This window comes from Hylobates moloch, unplaced genomic scaffold (assembly GCF_009828535.3).
Source record: "Hylobates moloch isolate HMO894 unplaced genomic scaffold, HMol_V3 SCAFFOLD_22, whole genome shotgun sequence".
In the NCBI taxonomy this organism is placed as follows: domain Eukaryota; kingdom Metazoa; phylum Chordata; class Mammalia; order Primates; family Hylobatidae; genus Hylobates; species Hylobates moloch.
In genome coordinates, this window is record NW_026652297.1 from 7,867,212 (window position 1) to 7,884,035 (window position 16,824).

General features: G+C 34.8%; 1 protein-coding gene across 8 annotated transcripts in view; it reads right to left on the reverse strand.

Annotated features, from left to right (window-relative positions):
* The window catches only part of PLS1 (plastin 1), a 140,880-nt gene that overhangs the window by 8,355 nt on the left and 115,701 nt on the right, over positions 1-16,824 (reverse strand). For 7 of the 8 annotated variants that reach the window (XM_032143880.2, XM_058433629.1, XM_058433625.1 and 4 more), the window contains 5 exons: positions 16,389-16,584; positions 11,654-11,732; positions 7,837-7,951; positions 1,934-2,067; positions 1,356-1,479 (listed from right to left, as the gene is read on the reverse strand). In XM_032143880.2, the coding sequence (XP_031999771.1) occupies positions 1,356-1,479; positions 1,934-2,067; positions 7,837-7,951; positions 11,654-11,732; positions 16,389-16,584 (648 nt within the window). The remainder of the gene's footprint in view (positions 1-1,355; positions 1,480-1,933; positions 2,068-7,836; positions 7,952-11,653; positions 11,733-16,388; positions 16,585-16,824) is intronic. The other variant, XR_009211681.1, reaches the window with a different exon arrangement.

Consider the following 16,824-nt stretch of genomic DNA (forward strand, 5'->3'; position numbering starts at 1 on the left):
TTTGCTATTTTCTCATTATATTAACTATATACATGCTTAATATTTTCTATAAATTAATGTGCAAATGCATACAATTTCAACATAACAATTTTAAAGAATAACTACCAATTAGATAATTTTATAATACAATCCCCATTGCTATTTTATATTTTTGTGTTTTATGTTTAAAACACAGAGAGACAAATCATGGACTGAAAATTACTTTAAAATAAAACAAGCAGTAACAAAAACTCAATGTCATTAGTTTCTTCCAAGATAGAAAAGGGGGGTAAAAAAAAGCAATTGAACTAGGACTCAGGCAACATCTCTGCCAATATCCAGCTGTCCTGTTAAAACCGTTTTGGGCCTCAGTTTTTGGCAAACATGAGAAGATTGAACTGATAAATTTCTGACATTTCTTTCACTTTGCAATGTTGTTAAGCATACAGAGCAAAGGCAAAGAGAGAAATAAAAATGGGTAGATATCTCTTAGGATAGCTTAGTGTTTCATCTCTCTGTACTTTATTTCAGTAAAAAAAACACAAATTGATTGCTAGTTTTTCACATATAATAAAATCACACACACAAGGCTCACTGAATGAATGTGTACAAGCAGACATGCTTATTTGTAGCTAACATCGGCTTGCATGCAAAAGCAAAACACAATGGAAATGCATGAAAATTAGTGGGTATGTATGTACAGACTACACTTTGAGTGCTTTATGAATCATCCACAGATGCTTGGAAGTGAGTGTTAAATGCCATTATGAAGCCAGATGACAAGATTTTTTTTTCCTACCAGTTTTCTCAATTCCCACTTGAATCGGTTTGGCTGGCTCTGTTATGCCTTGGAAATGATGTCAATACAATTCTGAGACTGCTGCTAGGGAGCACAAAACATTATAGGTCCTATATAAACAATGGCTTCTTCTTTTTCATTTGATAACTGGATTTTTTTGGCTCTATTTTTTAAGATTAGATTACCAGAGTCAGATAATATTAACCTACATTTATACTTAACTGGACAACCAATCAAAAATTTAGTAATTAAAACTGAATATTTCAAGTTTACACAGGCCAAATAATTAGTATGCCTAAACTCATAAATCATGTTTCTGACATATAACATTAACATACTTCTAAACCAAACCAACGTAATTTCCAATAAAAATTCGTTCCTGGCCAGGTGCGGTGGCTCACGCCTGTAATCCCAACACTTTGGGAGGCTGAGGCAGGCGGATCACGAGGTCAGGAGATCGAGACCATCCTGGGTAACATGGTGAGACCCCATGTCTACTAAAAATACAAAAAAAAAAAAAAAAAAAAATTCCTTCCTATACCTACAAAAAAAAATTTTTTTTAGGATTCTTGATTACCTTGAAGCTGGAAATAGAAGTCTTTTTGTTTGCACTTTTAAGAGTCTGATTGACCCATTTAATGATAATTTCATCATTTACTTTTTCACCCTCTCCAAGATCCGATAACACATTCAATGTGTACCTGCAACAGAAAAGATGTATATTTGAGACTGAAAAGGGTGAAATTTGCTTTCACATAATTTATATCAATGTTTAGATAAATACTTAAGAAATAGTTCAGTTCTAATAAATATTTCTAATTTTAGTCTGGCATTTGCACCCAGTTACATTCCAAAGTTACAAACCTCATTAATCAGAAACAAAAACTACTACATGGTATTTTTAAAACTTAAAGCAATTCCTTATGAAGCCATTTTTAAGAGGCATTAATAAAAGTGTTTCTGGATATTGACCCATTTTTAAATAAAATATAATTTACAAAAAACCATAATCAACAGTAAATCCTTTAAAAATTAAAATATTTTTCATTGTATATTTCTTCTGTGTTCGTTATTATTCAAAAACAGCTAAAAATTTAGTTCAGATTACTTGTTGGAGGAAACAGGCAGTGTTGCTACCAACATATCAGCCTTTACCTTCTCATCAGCTGCCATACCAATGCCAGGGTAAGTGTTGAATTCCCTTCATTTAGGTCCTGCCCAGCAATGCCAACCAAGGAGAATTTGGCCTTGTTCTTCCCAAGTTCCACTGCATAGTTACAGTTTTCAATCTATAAATAAGTAAAAGTTTGGGTATAAAAACAGATTTTTAAAAACGTATCTCCTCAATACGCCAGCCTAGTTCAGCCATCTGAAAAACAATTATGATGACACCTTAAATTTATATGACCAATTTCATAATAATAACCCAGGGAAAGCAAGGACATAATTATTTCCATTTTATAGTTGAAGATATTAAAGCAGCGAGTGGGTTAACCTAGATAGAGGAACAACTGGCCAGAATGTTTTAAGATCCCTTCCTACTCTAAAAGTCTCGACTATCCAGGCCGGGCGTGGTCGCTCACGCCTGTAATCCTAGCACTTTGGGAGGCCAAGGCAGGTGGATCACCTGAGGTCAAGAGTTCGAGACCAGCCTGGCCAACATGGTGAAACCTCATTTCTACTAAAAATACAAAAGTTAGCCAGGCGTGGTGGTGGGTGCCTGTAATCCCAGCTACTCAGGAGGCTGAGGCAGGAAAATCACTTGAACCTGGGAGGTGGAGGTTGCAGTGAGCCAAGATCGCTCCATTGCCCTCTAGCGTGGGCAACAGAGCAAAAACACCGCCTCAAAAAAAAAAAAAAACAAACAAAATTCTTGACTATCCAAGATGAAATAGCTTATTAATGGCACATCTGTGACTAAAAACCTAGGTTTCCTGCTTTCCTTTAATAGAAGTAATAGATGATGTTTTGTCTAGATTTAAAATTTAAAAATAGAGAAGAAAGTAATTGTTTTATTAAGAATCTAACTTCATCTCCGATATTCTTTACCCAGATCTTACTCATCCTCTGAAATTCAGCTTTTGGCCCACTTTCTTCAATAAAGGCTTAACCTTAACTGTACCAGCTAATAATGATCTATCCTTTGCTTGAACTCCTAAGAATGCTTACTTTGTAATGCTTATGCACCATCTTCTACTATACTTAGCCTTGTATGTGTTTCCTTTCAACAACTAGAGTATAAGCTTCTTCTAAAGGACAAAAATTTTTACATGCACAAATCTGTATCTTACTGTCCCCACTCCCAGCATAATGCCCTGCCTAAAGTAAGAATCTGATACATAAACACCTAATAAATTGTTTATCCTCCCCAACCACACACACATACTTCTTTCCAGTGATATAAGTCCAGTTAGGTCCTTTCTCTAATAATTTTTTTTGTCTATCCTGGAGTCAATAGGGTTTTTTATCTCCATCATCCACTGCTGTGTTTCTTACATCAGAACTTATAAATTCTTATGTATCTGAGTCTTTTTGCTCCAGTGAAATTATAAGCTCTCATAATCTTATATCACCAGTAGGAACAGAAGTGCTTACACTAAGTACTTTTTGGAATAAACACTTAAAAGGAGAACACTATTTTTCTTAATTTTCTTCCACGAGTTAGTTAAGGTACCATTACAAAACAGTCTAACCTAAGGTACATAGATACATTTTTCCCAATAGTAAGAAAATATTTCCAGGAAATGTGAGACAGCTAATAAAATATAAGAATTTGTACAAATATATGGTTATTGTTCTTTAAAAAAGATAATCCAAATTCCCAGAGTTCAATTTACTACAAATAAAAATGGAAGATCTTTGAACCTGCTGTAACATCTGCCTGGCTCACTTCACAAATTGAATAAAATGTTTGATATATATTCATTTTTTTAAAATCCAAGGAGAAGCTGGGTGTGGTGGCACATGCCTGTAGTCCCAGCGATTTAGGCTGAGGCAGAAGGATCACTTAAGGGCAGGAGTTCAAGGCTGTAGTGTGCTATAATCACGCCTGTGAATAGCATGCACTCTAGCCTGGGCACCATAGTGAAACCCTACTTCTAAAATATTTTTAAAAGAATTTTTTAATGCAGAGATAATATTCCAAAACATTTTTTGGAATCATATTATAGGCTTAGCCTGCTTAAAAGAAATACATGCTATAAGAATGTAGACTTTAAAAAATAGAATAGATTCCTAATTTATGGAAAATAACATTAGCACTTGAATTATTTAACACTGTGTACAGGAGAGTAAAAAGCCAGCATATTTACCATGGACACCCATTTCAGTGGGAGAATTTTATAGCAAACTGCAGTAATCACATGTGTAAAATGTGTTTCAATGAAGAGCCATCTGCTTCACAGTTATACCAAAGTTCCTAAGGGAGATGATGGTGACAAAGGAGTTCAGCGTTGCTAGTATAGAGGCCTAAGAATATACTGATATGACCAGCATTGAAAGAGAAACTGGAAATAGGTGCTAACATAAGGGAAAGCATATATTCTTTTATGGGTAATATTTGGTTCCAAATTTGGCGAACACTTCTAAGAGATCTAGAGAGGTAACAAACTAGAGAAAGAATGAGAAATTAGGTTCCTAGAGGTAATCCATGTGTATGGTAGTACAGGTTGAGTATCCCTAATCTGAAAATCCAAAAATCCAAAATACTCCAAACTCTAAAACTTTTTGAGCACCAACACAATACTCAAAAGAAAAGCTAATTGGAGCATTTCAGATTTTCAGCTTAAGGATGCTCAAACAGTATACTGCAAATATTCCAATATCTGAAATATGTCTGGTCCCAAGCATTTTGGATAATGGATACTCAACCTGCAATTAAAACACTAAAAACAGATCTGCTCCCTGAGGGTGCAAATATAGAAGTTAAGACCTTTGGGCCAAAAACCAGGCCTTGGAAATACTGAGTTCTCAGGCTAAAAGATGAAGAACCTATGAAAGGTAAGAATGAGCACAAAGAAAGCAAGAAAAACTTGGAGTGCAGTCTCACAGAGTTAATGGAAGAAATGATTACTGTATTAGTCCGTTTTCGCACTGCTGATAAAGACATATCCAAGACTGGGAAGAAAAAGAGGTTTAATTGGACTTACAGTTCCACATGGCTGGGAAGGCCTCAGAATCATGGCGGGAAGCAAAAGGCACTATTTACATGGTGGCAGCAAGAGAAAATGAGGAAGATGCAAAAGCAGAAACTCCTGATAAAACCATCAGATCTCTTAAGTCTTATTCACTACAATGAAAACAGTATGGGCCCATGATTCAAATTATCTCCCACTGGGTCCCTCCCACAACACATGGAAATATGGGAGTACAATTCAAGATGAGATTTGGGTGGGGACACAGCAAAACCATATCAATTACCAAGTACTTTAAATGCTTTGGACAAAAATGAAGCTTAGATCATTTGGACAATGAGAAGAGTTACATAATGGGACACAAGGGTTCAAGTGAAAAGAAATACTTAAAAGTAAAGAAGGCCGGGCACAGTGGCTCACGCCTGTAATCCCAGCACTTTGGGAGGCCAAAGCGGGTGGATCACGAGGTCAGGAGACAAGACCATCCTGGCTAACACGGTGAAACCCCGTCTCTAATAAAAATACAAAAAAATTAGCCGAGCGTGGTGGCAGGCGCCTGTAGTCCCAGTTACTCAGGAGGCTGAGGCAGGAGAATGGCATGAACCTGGGAGGCAGAGCTTGCAGTTAGCCGAGATCATGCCACTGCACTCCAGTCTGGGCAACAGAGCGAGACTCCATCTCTTAATTAATACTAATAATGAAGAAAGGCTATTTTAATGGGGCAGCTTTAAGAACTTTGTAAGTGAAGGAAAGTGACATTATTGATTATTGCCCAAATTCCATAAAATAATTCCCTGTGATACTGTGTCATGAAAGTACTGCTTCTTCATTTTTTAAACATCTTGAATTTATATCAGGCTTTATGTTTCATTCTATATTTGTTGAAAAAGTATTCTGCATATGATTCATTTGTGACATATGTATTTATTTGTAGTTCACATTAAAATTCCAGGTATAATGAATGGTTAATTTCTGTTTTCCTGTTACATTTTGCATTCAAAATTTTGGAGAAAACACTTCCATGAAATTAGTCAATAAAATTTTCTGAATTCTACTCCCATGAAAAGAATTATATGCAAATCAAATGAAATTAAAAATGCAGGCAGTCCAATGACTAGAAATGCTGAAAAATATGAGTAACTCTTTATAATTATACCACCCATTTAACTACTTTAATATTATGATGTATTTCCCCTTAAAAGTCTTTTAAAATTTTTTTCTTTAAAATTACAGTGTCTATAAATACATTTTCATTCTATAGATGTGGAAAACTAAAAGTCCCTTTTTTATACATCTCTGTATGTGTTATGTATTTTAAACAAATTAGATTCATATTATGTATATATATAATTTTGTGTCCTGCTCATTTCCATACCACTATTACTAAAACACTATGTTTTATTTGTTTGATTATACTTTAAGTTCTGGTATACACATGCAGAACATGCAGGATAGTTAACATAGGTATACATGTGTCATGGTGGTTTTCTGCACCCATCAACCCATCATCTAGGGTTTGTTTTTTTTTTTTTTTTTTTTTGAGACAGAGTTTTGCTCTCTCACCCAGGCTGGAGTGCAATGGCACATCTCGGCTCACTGCAACCTCTGCCTCCCGGGTTCAAGCCGTTCTCCTGCCTCAGCCTCCTGAGTAGCTGGGATTACAGGCGCCTGCCACTACGCCCGGCTAATTTTTTGTATTTTTAGTAGAGACAGGTTTTCACTATGTTGGCTAGGCTGGCCTCGAACTCCTGACCTCATGATCCACCTGCCTCAGCCTCCCACAATGCTGGGATTACAGGTGTGAGCCACCGTGCCCAGCCCCCATCATCTAGGTTTTAAGCCCTGCATGCATTAGGTATTTGTCCTAATGCTCTCCCTCCCCTTGCCCCCCAACCCCCGACAGGTCCAGGTGTGTGATGTTCCCCTCCCTGTGTCCATGTGTCCTCATTGTTCAACTCCCACTTATGAGTGAGAACATGCAGTGTTTTGTTTTCTGTTCCTGTCAAACACTATTTTTAATGGCACATTTTACTTCATCTTATGGGTGTATCAATTTTATTAACCCTTTATTGAACTAGGTTGTTTTCTTGTGTGCTGTATAAACATTGCTGTGATTAGCATTTTGCCACACAACTTTGTGTCTTTCTGATTTTTTCATCAGGATAGGTGGAAAAAGGTGAAAGTAGGTCAAAATATTTTTTGGAAGATTAATATGTATTGACAAACTGGTTTTAGATAGATTATACAAATGAATACTTCCTGTTACATTGGATGCAGTTCACTAGTTTCTTGTTTTAAACTGCATTTCTTTATTCTGGGTGAAAAGTTTTTCATATGTCTACTATTCATCATTATTTTTCTATGAATTGTTCACTCGTGTCTTTCCCATTTTGCTATTACTATTTCAGTAGCTCTTCAACTTTCTTCCCTACAACTCATAATATTCACTTTTGTTTACCATGTACCACATTGTAGTTGTTTGCACACATATTTCCCTAATTTATTTAGGCTTTCCTGAGGACCAACTCCATGCTTTATACTTTTTTTTTTTTTTTTAACATCCTGCATAACACTGTATAGGTATTAGGTAATTGATAAATATCTGTTGAATAAATGAGTGGATAACCAATAAAAATTCAGCATGTTATACCAATTGTAAAAAAAGAATACATTTACAGTACATCTCAAAGAACATTAAGTACTATGACTTGATAAAGATGAAAATAGTTATATATAGTGTCTGACTAGAGGGATTGCCTTCATCTTTGCATTTATTAAAGCAAACTTGTAAAAAGGCTATTAAGCTTAACACATTTTGGTCTGAATCAGAATTGTGGGGACAGAGCACGCTTAACTTCATGAAACTAAATTATTTGTTTCATATCAGAACAATAACAATATATCCATGGCCATTATTTCATTCACCTTCTTCATGTTCCCTCCAAGGGCAGGATAAGGAGGTTTGTTGACATGGCTCCAGTTGACTGGCACTCGGATCATCTCATAGAGCTGAAAGATCACTAAAGCATCTGCAAGGTCACTAAAACAGGAAGGAAAAGCAGATAAAGGAGGAGGAAATGTTGGGTACTACCTATTAAGTACACTGGTGATAGACTTATATCTTTAAGAACATAAGTCATTTAATCCTTAAAGAATGGCAGGACATATCATTTGACCCAGAACTTCCAGTCTAAGAATCTGTCCAAAATGTTTACATAAATATTTACAAAGATATACATCCAAGGACATTCATTGCCACAATATTTATAAATTTGGAAACAACTTAAGTGCCTGGCAGTAGGGAGCTATTAAGTAAACTATACTATAAACTCCTTGGCCACCATTGGACATAAGGTAGATCTCTATGTATTGATATGAAAAGTTTTGCAAGACATATCAAATTTTAAAAAGCAAATGGCAGAACACTTCATACAATTTGATCTCATTTATGTAAAAAATTTAGAGTCAAATGTATTTATATACCTATATATGCTAAGGACAGTTAATAGCAATTACCTCTATTAGGTAAAGAAAGAGGTCAGGAAAAGGGGAGTATGAGAGAGTAAGGGTGGAATGTTTTATTTTATTCCATATACTTACATACTTCTTGAAACTTGTACAGTAAGAATAAGTTCATGTATTATTTATACATTATTTTTTAACTTAAAAAATAATTATAGGAAAATCACAATAGCTACTCAGTAGGCAGCTGTTTGTGTTCAGGAATGAGGGTTAAGAGGAAGGAACTTATGAACAAGTAGGAATTCTCGAAGTAAAAATATTACTACTTTGGATTCAGAAAAATATGTTCTCCTGAGAAGGTTAATGTATGCCTGTTTAGTCTATTTTCAATGCTGTATGCTAAGGACATAAAGCAATAGCAATTGATTTTTTAAATTGCTAGCTTTGTGATATATTATATGGCTTTTCTCCTCCAACAGCTTGTCCAATAAGTTATGTTTCGCTAAGGTTCATACTAAATTACTTTGCATTCTCTGAGCACAAACCATATGGCAGTGAAGGGAGCTGGGCCCAGTACTGGGTGATAGAGGGAGAAAGTCTGATATGAAGGTAATTGAGATCTGAGTAGTTTTATCTTTAGGCACATGAAACATTCTGTATAAAAAAAGAATCACTAAAGTATTTCTATAGGTTCTAGAATCTTATGTTTCATGTATTTTTCTTTTTTACTTTAAATGAATTCATTCTCACTCCTGTCTAGTATGGTATTATTATTATTATTATTATTATTATTATTATTTTGCAAATAGAACTGAGGTCCAGAGACTTTAAATGATTTCCAGAGACTTCAAGATGAGTTCTAGAACCAACTGGTCATAGAAAAACTCTAGGACTAACAGTTCTTGAAATATATTTATAACATTTTAGAGAAGAGAATTTTCAGTGAAAATCTAGCTGTTTTGGTATGGGCTGGCTATACTATAGGCAGGAACCTAAAAATTATTGGGGGTGGGTTTAGGAATATGATGCAGACACAATTCTATGGACATATGGTTCCAGTGTCAACTAGATGTCCACCTATTGTTCTTCTACATCTGATGGTTCTCCAAGATTATGTTACTTTTAAGAATTTTCTGAAAGCAACAGTTCTTTTTGCAAGAAAAAATACTATATGCTCAGAAGCCCTATGATAGTATTTCTTGAATAAAGATATTCTTCAGATATCTTTAGCTAAAAGGTTTGGTCAATTCTTTTCTCCACTGTCAATGATAGAACTCTAGTGTTCCTGACATTTATGAAATAATTACATGAGTATCAACAAATCTTAATCTGCTATTTTTAAGTTACTCTTTAATTATAGAAAAATACATTTTCATGGTTCAAAAAAAATGCAATCATGTTTAAGTTACTAAGATTAAAAGTAAAAGTCTTGGGCACGGTGGCCCACGCCTGTAATCCCAGCACTTTGGGAGGCCGAGGCAGGCAGATTACCTAAGGTCAGGAGTTCGTGACCAGCCTGACCAACATGTAGAAACCCCATCTCTACTAAAAATACAAAATTAGCTGGGCGTGGTGGCACATGCCTGTAATCCCAGCTACTCGGGAGGCTGAGGCAGGAGAATCACTTGAACCCGGGAGGCAGAGGTTGTGGTGAGCCAAGATCACACCATTGCACTCCAGCCTGGGCAACAAGAGTGAAACTCCATCTCAAATATGTAAATAAATAAGTAAGTAAGTAAGTAAGTAAGTAAGTCTCCTTACTATTCTCTACTCCTACTACCCAGGCTATATACAGTTTGCTAGCCGGGCGCGGTGGCTCACGCTTGTAATCCCAGCACTTTGGGAGGCCGAGGCGGGCGGATCACGAGGTCAGGAGATCGAGACCATGGTGAAACCCCGTCTCTACTAAAAATACTAAAAAATTAGCCGGGCGTGGTGGCGGGCGCCTGTAGTCCCAGCTACTCGGAGAGGCTGAGGCAGGAGAATGGCGTGAACCCGGGAGGCGGAGCTTGCAGTGAGCCGAGATTGCGCCAACTGCACCCCAGCCTGGGCGACAGAGCGAGACTCCGTCTCAAAAAAAAAAAAAAAAAAAAAAAAAAAAAACAGTTTGCTATGTATCTCTCTAGATTTTCTTTTAAAATTCGAATACAAATATCTACACACTCAAATTGTAAACAAAATGGGATCATACTAGACCTGTTATTCTTTTTCTTTTGACTATATATTATAGACATTCTTTCAAATCAGTCCATAAAAAGTGAATCCCTCCTCACCTTCAATATTTGTGTTTTAATTTCCCTGCTATTGTAACAGGAGCTCCGGTCTAATTGACGTATATCTCCTCTCATCTAGCTGAAATTTACACACTCTTCAAGAGCTTTACAAATATGGATCTATCACATCAAAGCCAGTTACCATAATAAGGTAACACTGGTTTTCAATTTTAAAGAACATTGTGAATAAACACAAAGGAGCAGAAATTACAACATCATACATCCTCAGTGAACCAGTGAACTTGGCCTGTTGTGACATTAATCTTCTTTAAGGAGTTAATCATAATCTTGTTTAAGGAGTTTCTTGGGTATGTAAATTATTAATACATTTAGTTAATTAAAGAACTTTTTTCTAAAAAAAAATACAACTAGCTGAAGTTGGCTTCTTTTGCATTTTATCAAGGCAGGCTGGTAGATTGTATAATAAAGAGAGAAGAATGGTTTCCTCTCATCCACACTTAGAAAGATGCATCGTTAGCCCAGGAATTGATTTAGTAAAATATTTTCTTAGCCCTACTAATGTCAATAATGTGTTATCATTTTTTAAACAAGAAAGAATGAGATAAGCTGTAACAATTATTCAAGGAAAACAAGTTACTTTTAAAATTAGAAAAAAATATACACAAAAATTATGGAATAATTAAGGTTTTGGCAAAAATAAATGAAAAATGACATAATAAAAATACTGATATAACAACGATTTATCAGTTATTACTGTTACTCTAATCTGTTAAAGTTGAAATTATTTTTATAATCAATAACTATAAAAGAGTAAAGATTATCTTTACTGATTTAGGTATATCATCAAAAACATAACTATTATTCCTTTTTTGAATAGTAGCTTTCTTTTAAAATCCATTGTATTGCCAATTCCCAGTATCCTGAAACTCTAAAAATTGGCTAAAATTCTTGCAACTAGAGAAAATGTTCCATTTAAACATGCCTACAGTTTGAAACTTGAAAAGTTGGACCCTGACAGTAAAGCTGAAACACAATAAAATATTTACCTGTACAAATGATTAATGTATGGGTTGACTCCCAAGGAATTCATCCAGTTCCGAAATGTTCTCTCTTCCTTGCTCTCTCCTAGAGTAGACACAAGCTCACACTGATGACTCAGGACAAAAGGAACCAGAAACTATATGTTAAACCATTCTAGCAGGTACAAACTGGTCAAACCTACCTTGCCATGGTTCTTTAGATACTACAGTTTCTTTAAAGGGAGAAAAAAAGTCTCTTAATGCCAAAGTCCCTTCTTTCCTACTATCTAGGAAGCCTCCATTTGCTCTAAATCTCTCCTTCTAGATTCCCTTTGATGTCTGTGAACTAGTACTGAGCCACGGGTTTCTCTGCCTAGAAATAACAGATACACTTCTGTGGTCTATAATTATGATTAGATGCAAAAGGGATTCACTAAACATTAATAAAAACAAAATGTTTTTGCAGTCAGGGTAACATTAGCACATTAAACACAAATAGAAAAGTTAAACCTTTCTCCGTGCAGTGTTTCTAAATTTGTACAAATTATGGTTTTACATAGGAAAGTTTCTCAGCACACAAACCTACACTTTACACCACACAATGAAGGGCAGGGGGGATTACAGGTAAATATAAAAACACACAATGAGGGGAATATAACTATTTTACAGGCTTCCTGAGTTAGTTTAGATTATCATTACTGATAATACGTAAGGAACACAGACCCAATACAGGCTGACAACAGAAAGACACATTTCATCATAGTAGGTTCCTGGACCTCAAAGATCCCCTGAAGGAGGTAACTCCTTCAGGTGCTGTTATTTAACCCTACCTTCCTGAGCATTCCCTTTGTAACAGTGCTTACATCATCTATAAGGAAAATGGGGGTTATGGTATACCACAAAGTGAGCAGGGATGTGGGCTGGCTCTGCCACTGTCTGCCTTCTAGTCATCTCCTGATTGCAAATAGTTCTAAGTAACTATCATGATTATTTGTTCTTTGGCAAAGTTATTAGACAGTGGAATGGCCTAGTTTACATCTTATCACCAGACTCCTGAAAAACTGAAACATTTATACCTGTCATCGCTTCTAAGTTATAGGCAAGTTCAAGTCACTCTCTAGATTTTGGCCCATGTGAGACTCACAGGACAATTTGGCACATAAATCTATAATCATCTGCGTTCCAGGGGCTCGTTCATATAGAGCCATTGCAACAGTCATCTTCACATTGAGTGCCAAAGACAGTATAAACCTGCACACCCAGGATAGGAACCCAAGCCTTGTCAGATCTAAAGGATTCTGTTATTTGTGCCAACTGTTCAGGAAATAATCTACCCACTGTAGTTTCATGTGATTTCAATGCCATTATCTAACAGCTTTCCCAGAATCTGCTTTAATTATTGCTCTATTATATAGCCCTATAATTTCTTGCTTAAATTTTGTTCCCTCTGGTCTGCATAAAAGGTAACTGATCAGTCTGTTGTATCTACTACCACCACTTTATAATAAACAGTCTACATGAGAATCTTTTTTTAAGAAGAACCAAGCTAAACTAAATATTTCTAGAATCCATGCCAGCCTTATTTGTAGCAATTATTAAACAGGTACAAATTAAATCTATGAACTATCCCCAAAGTGACATAAATATAAACATACTATGATCAATAACTTGATGCCTTTGATTTGGATTTACCTCTCAGTTGTTTCTCTATTACTATCTATCATAAAGATATATATATATATTTTCTAATAGTTACAGAAGTTTTACATTATTTCCATCTAGGAAAATCTAAATGTCTTAAAATCATGAAGATTAATAGTGCCATAATGGTTTAATTTTTAATTAAAATATCCAAATTCTGTTGAACCTAATGATGCAGTGAATAATATTTTAAAATAACTTGCATTTTGATTGAGTTCTGAAACTATCTTCAGGGGTTCATATTTCTTCCTATTGTTCTCAACTGATTATATAATTACTTTAATTTTTGATATGTGGAAAGTAAAATAGATTTTATAAATGAGCATTTATTTATCTAATAACATTTCAAAGTGTCTTGGTACATAAATGCTCAAAGCTAGAGGCACTATGCATTTGTGCAACAGCCATGGTAAAGCATTACAAAGATATATGTATTCCAGATTGGAAAATGTTGTCTGGATTATAGACAGCTAAAGCAATCTTAGAAGTAAAATCTTTTTTCCCCCTAGATCTGATATACAATTTCAAGAAGTAAAATCTTAATTGCTGATATACAAGATTGAAAGAACTATAAAACATTCTTTTCGTTTGCAGGCTCAATTTGACATCTACAAATAATAAAAAATAGTAATAAAAATAACAAATATCTTAGAAGTAGGCTACTAAGAGGGAAAAAAGGAATTAACATATATTTAACACTCAAATGTGCTGTGACATATGAAGTGCTTTCCTCCTCCCTCCCTGACCATTAATAAACACACACTGTATTCTTTCATTCATGATCACATTTAGCTTGCTCTGTAACTCTTCAAATTAAGTTTATTAGTCTTGTTTTATATATGAAAAAAACCAAGGCTCACAGAGGTCATTCAGATTAAATAGTGGAACTATGATTTGAACAAAGTCTGATAGTTTGTGGCCTGTGTACCTTCTGTAACCATAAACGAATTCTGAGATGATCTTTCTATACGTAGCCCACATATCTGATTCAATTTGATGTGAGGGTTTAATATTGAATTGTGTTTTATTTAATTCCCTAGAGAGAAAATTATCTGACAATGAGGACATACTAACATATGAATTTGGGATGTGATATGATCAAGCTTCAAATTTCATAAGGATATATTAAAACACAAATTTACAGAGGAAAATAATCCAATGACAGTCAAAGTCAAATACATTTTTGGCAGATATATGACGACATACATAATAAAGATGACTGATAAATATTTCCCATGGTACCTTAATAGACAGTAAATAATGATGGAAATATTTAGCAATCCTATTCACACTGAAAAATTCCAAAAGCATGCTGAACACTAGCAAAAAGAATTCAAACATGAAAAATAAGAGAGCGAGCAAGTTGGAAAAGATATCTAGCAAGAATTCAGTGACTATAAAAAGCAGATCATTTTTAATATGCCACTCTAAACAATGCCTTCTACTGACAGAGGGATTTTGAAATTTTCCAGACTGATAAAACCTAACAGGTTGCTTTTGCTTATTTTTTTCAAGTTCTAATCTCTCACCCTAAATTTCTCTTTGCTGAAAAATCTACATTTTTTTGTCTATTTTTCCCTCTCAGTTACATATCTACATAGAAAATATAATCTTTATTTTACGGGACCTTCAAGAAGAATGAATTACTCATATTCTTCGAAGAATATATTTGTTAAATCTGAAACGTCGTTCATTAATCACAAAACTGTTAATTACGAGGTGACAAGGACACTGGAACTTTGGTTATGGCAGTCAAGCAGAAAAAGATCATGAAATTGATTTCTCATTCTGTCTCACTGAGAAAGAAGGGATAATTGTGAGTTATGTGAGAGAACGAACACTGAGATCATGAATACCGCACATCATATTCTCCCTACCAAGAAGAATCCCTGCTTTCTCCAAACCAGGGCAACTAGCAAGAAAAATCTTAAGATTGGCGCCTTCCTCTGACAACTGCCTTTCCCTTCAACAACTGCCATTACCACTGCCACTGTTTTTACTTTAAGTTCTGATACCAATGTGGGTGTTGGTATGTATGAGAGTGGGAGAAAAAAGAAAGGCTGGGAAACAAATGAGTAAGAACTGGGTATTGAGAATGTTTTGTCATTATGATTCATATATTGTAAGCTTCAGTGAGGTTCAGTAAATATAACATAGCTAATTGATACAAAATAATATGTTACAGAACCTAAATGAATCCTTTCAAAGATTACTTGACATTTTATCACAGGAGAAGGATAAAGATTTTACATCAAATCATGAATTCCAGTTCTCAAAATTGAGTTCTAATGTGTTTACAACTACAATATCCCATCATTATAGAAGGCAAATTAGGTAGAAATTTTACAAAATCAAAGCTTTGTTCTGCTATTTTAATTAAGTTTTATTTGTGTTTCATTCTATGGGCATATTAAGAGAGAAATAACACAGCATGAACAATGCAAAAAGTAAAATATCAACCCAGATGGAAAGAATAAACGGTACTACTAAAAAGAATGTTCAGAATGAATATATTTATAGAGTATAGAAAAGTACTAAATACAGTACCTACATTAGGAGGGGTCAAATCTGCATTTCATGAAGCAAAATAGGAAAGTATTATATATTATGAGACAGATAACGATAGACCACACAAAAGACAAATAACGAACACTGTAATTTTTTTCATGTACACTAAAAACCTTAAAAAGAGAACAATACTAGAGTCAAACTGGAACTTTCAAAGGAGAAAAACACCTACTAATAATTATTTTATTCTAATAGATAATTCATTGTCCATATTGGTGGTAGAGCTGTTATGTGATCATTTATGAGAATATTTTAAATGTATGATAGTTTTCACTAACCTCTTATGGAGAAATAAAAGATAAAATTTACCCCAGCATTCTCTTTTAACCAAAACCAGCAACCACCTTCCATAATTTTAATTTTTCAATAGACACACATACCTACAGACACTAAATTGCATTTCTCACCACAATCCCCTATCTCTGACAGTGAAGTAAGACAATACCATAAGAAGATAAATACAGCAAGTCAATCAAAGGCAGAAAGAACGCACCTTCCAGTAAATTCATATCGATGTCATTATTATTCGGCTTGTGCAGGCATGGGTATGTGTTAAACAAATTAGCTACAAAAGCTAAATTAAGTTTAGGATTGCCTGAAACCACATCTGCAGGAGTAACAAACTGCTTGCAGCCCAGTTTATCTGCTTCTTGAAGCATGAGTCCAGCACGCTTCAGGTCATTTGTCTCCTAAACAATAAAACAAAAATGGTTACAAGTGAAGTTTTAATTGGCATAATTTTTATTGGTATACATATATATATAAGCAATTACTTTTCCACAAATGTATCAAATAATAACTCAAAATAAGATCAAAATGTGTAGTAATTCCAAGTCAACTTACCCATTCCTTTATTTATTTATGTATTTAGAGACAGAGTCTTGCTCTGTTCCCCAGGCTGGAGTGCAGTGGCATGATCTTGGCTCACT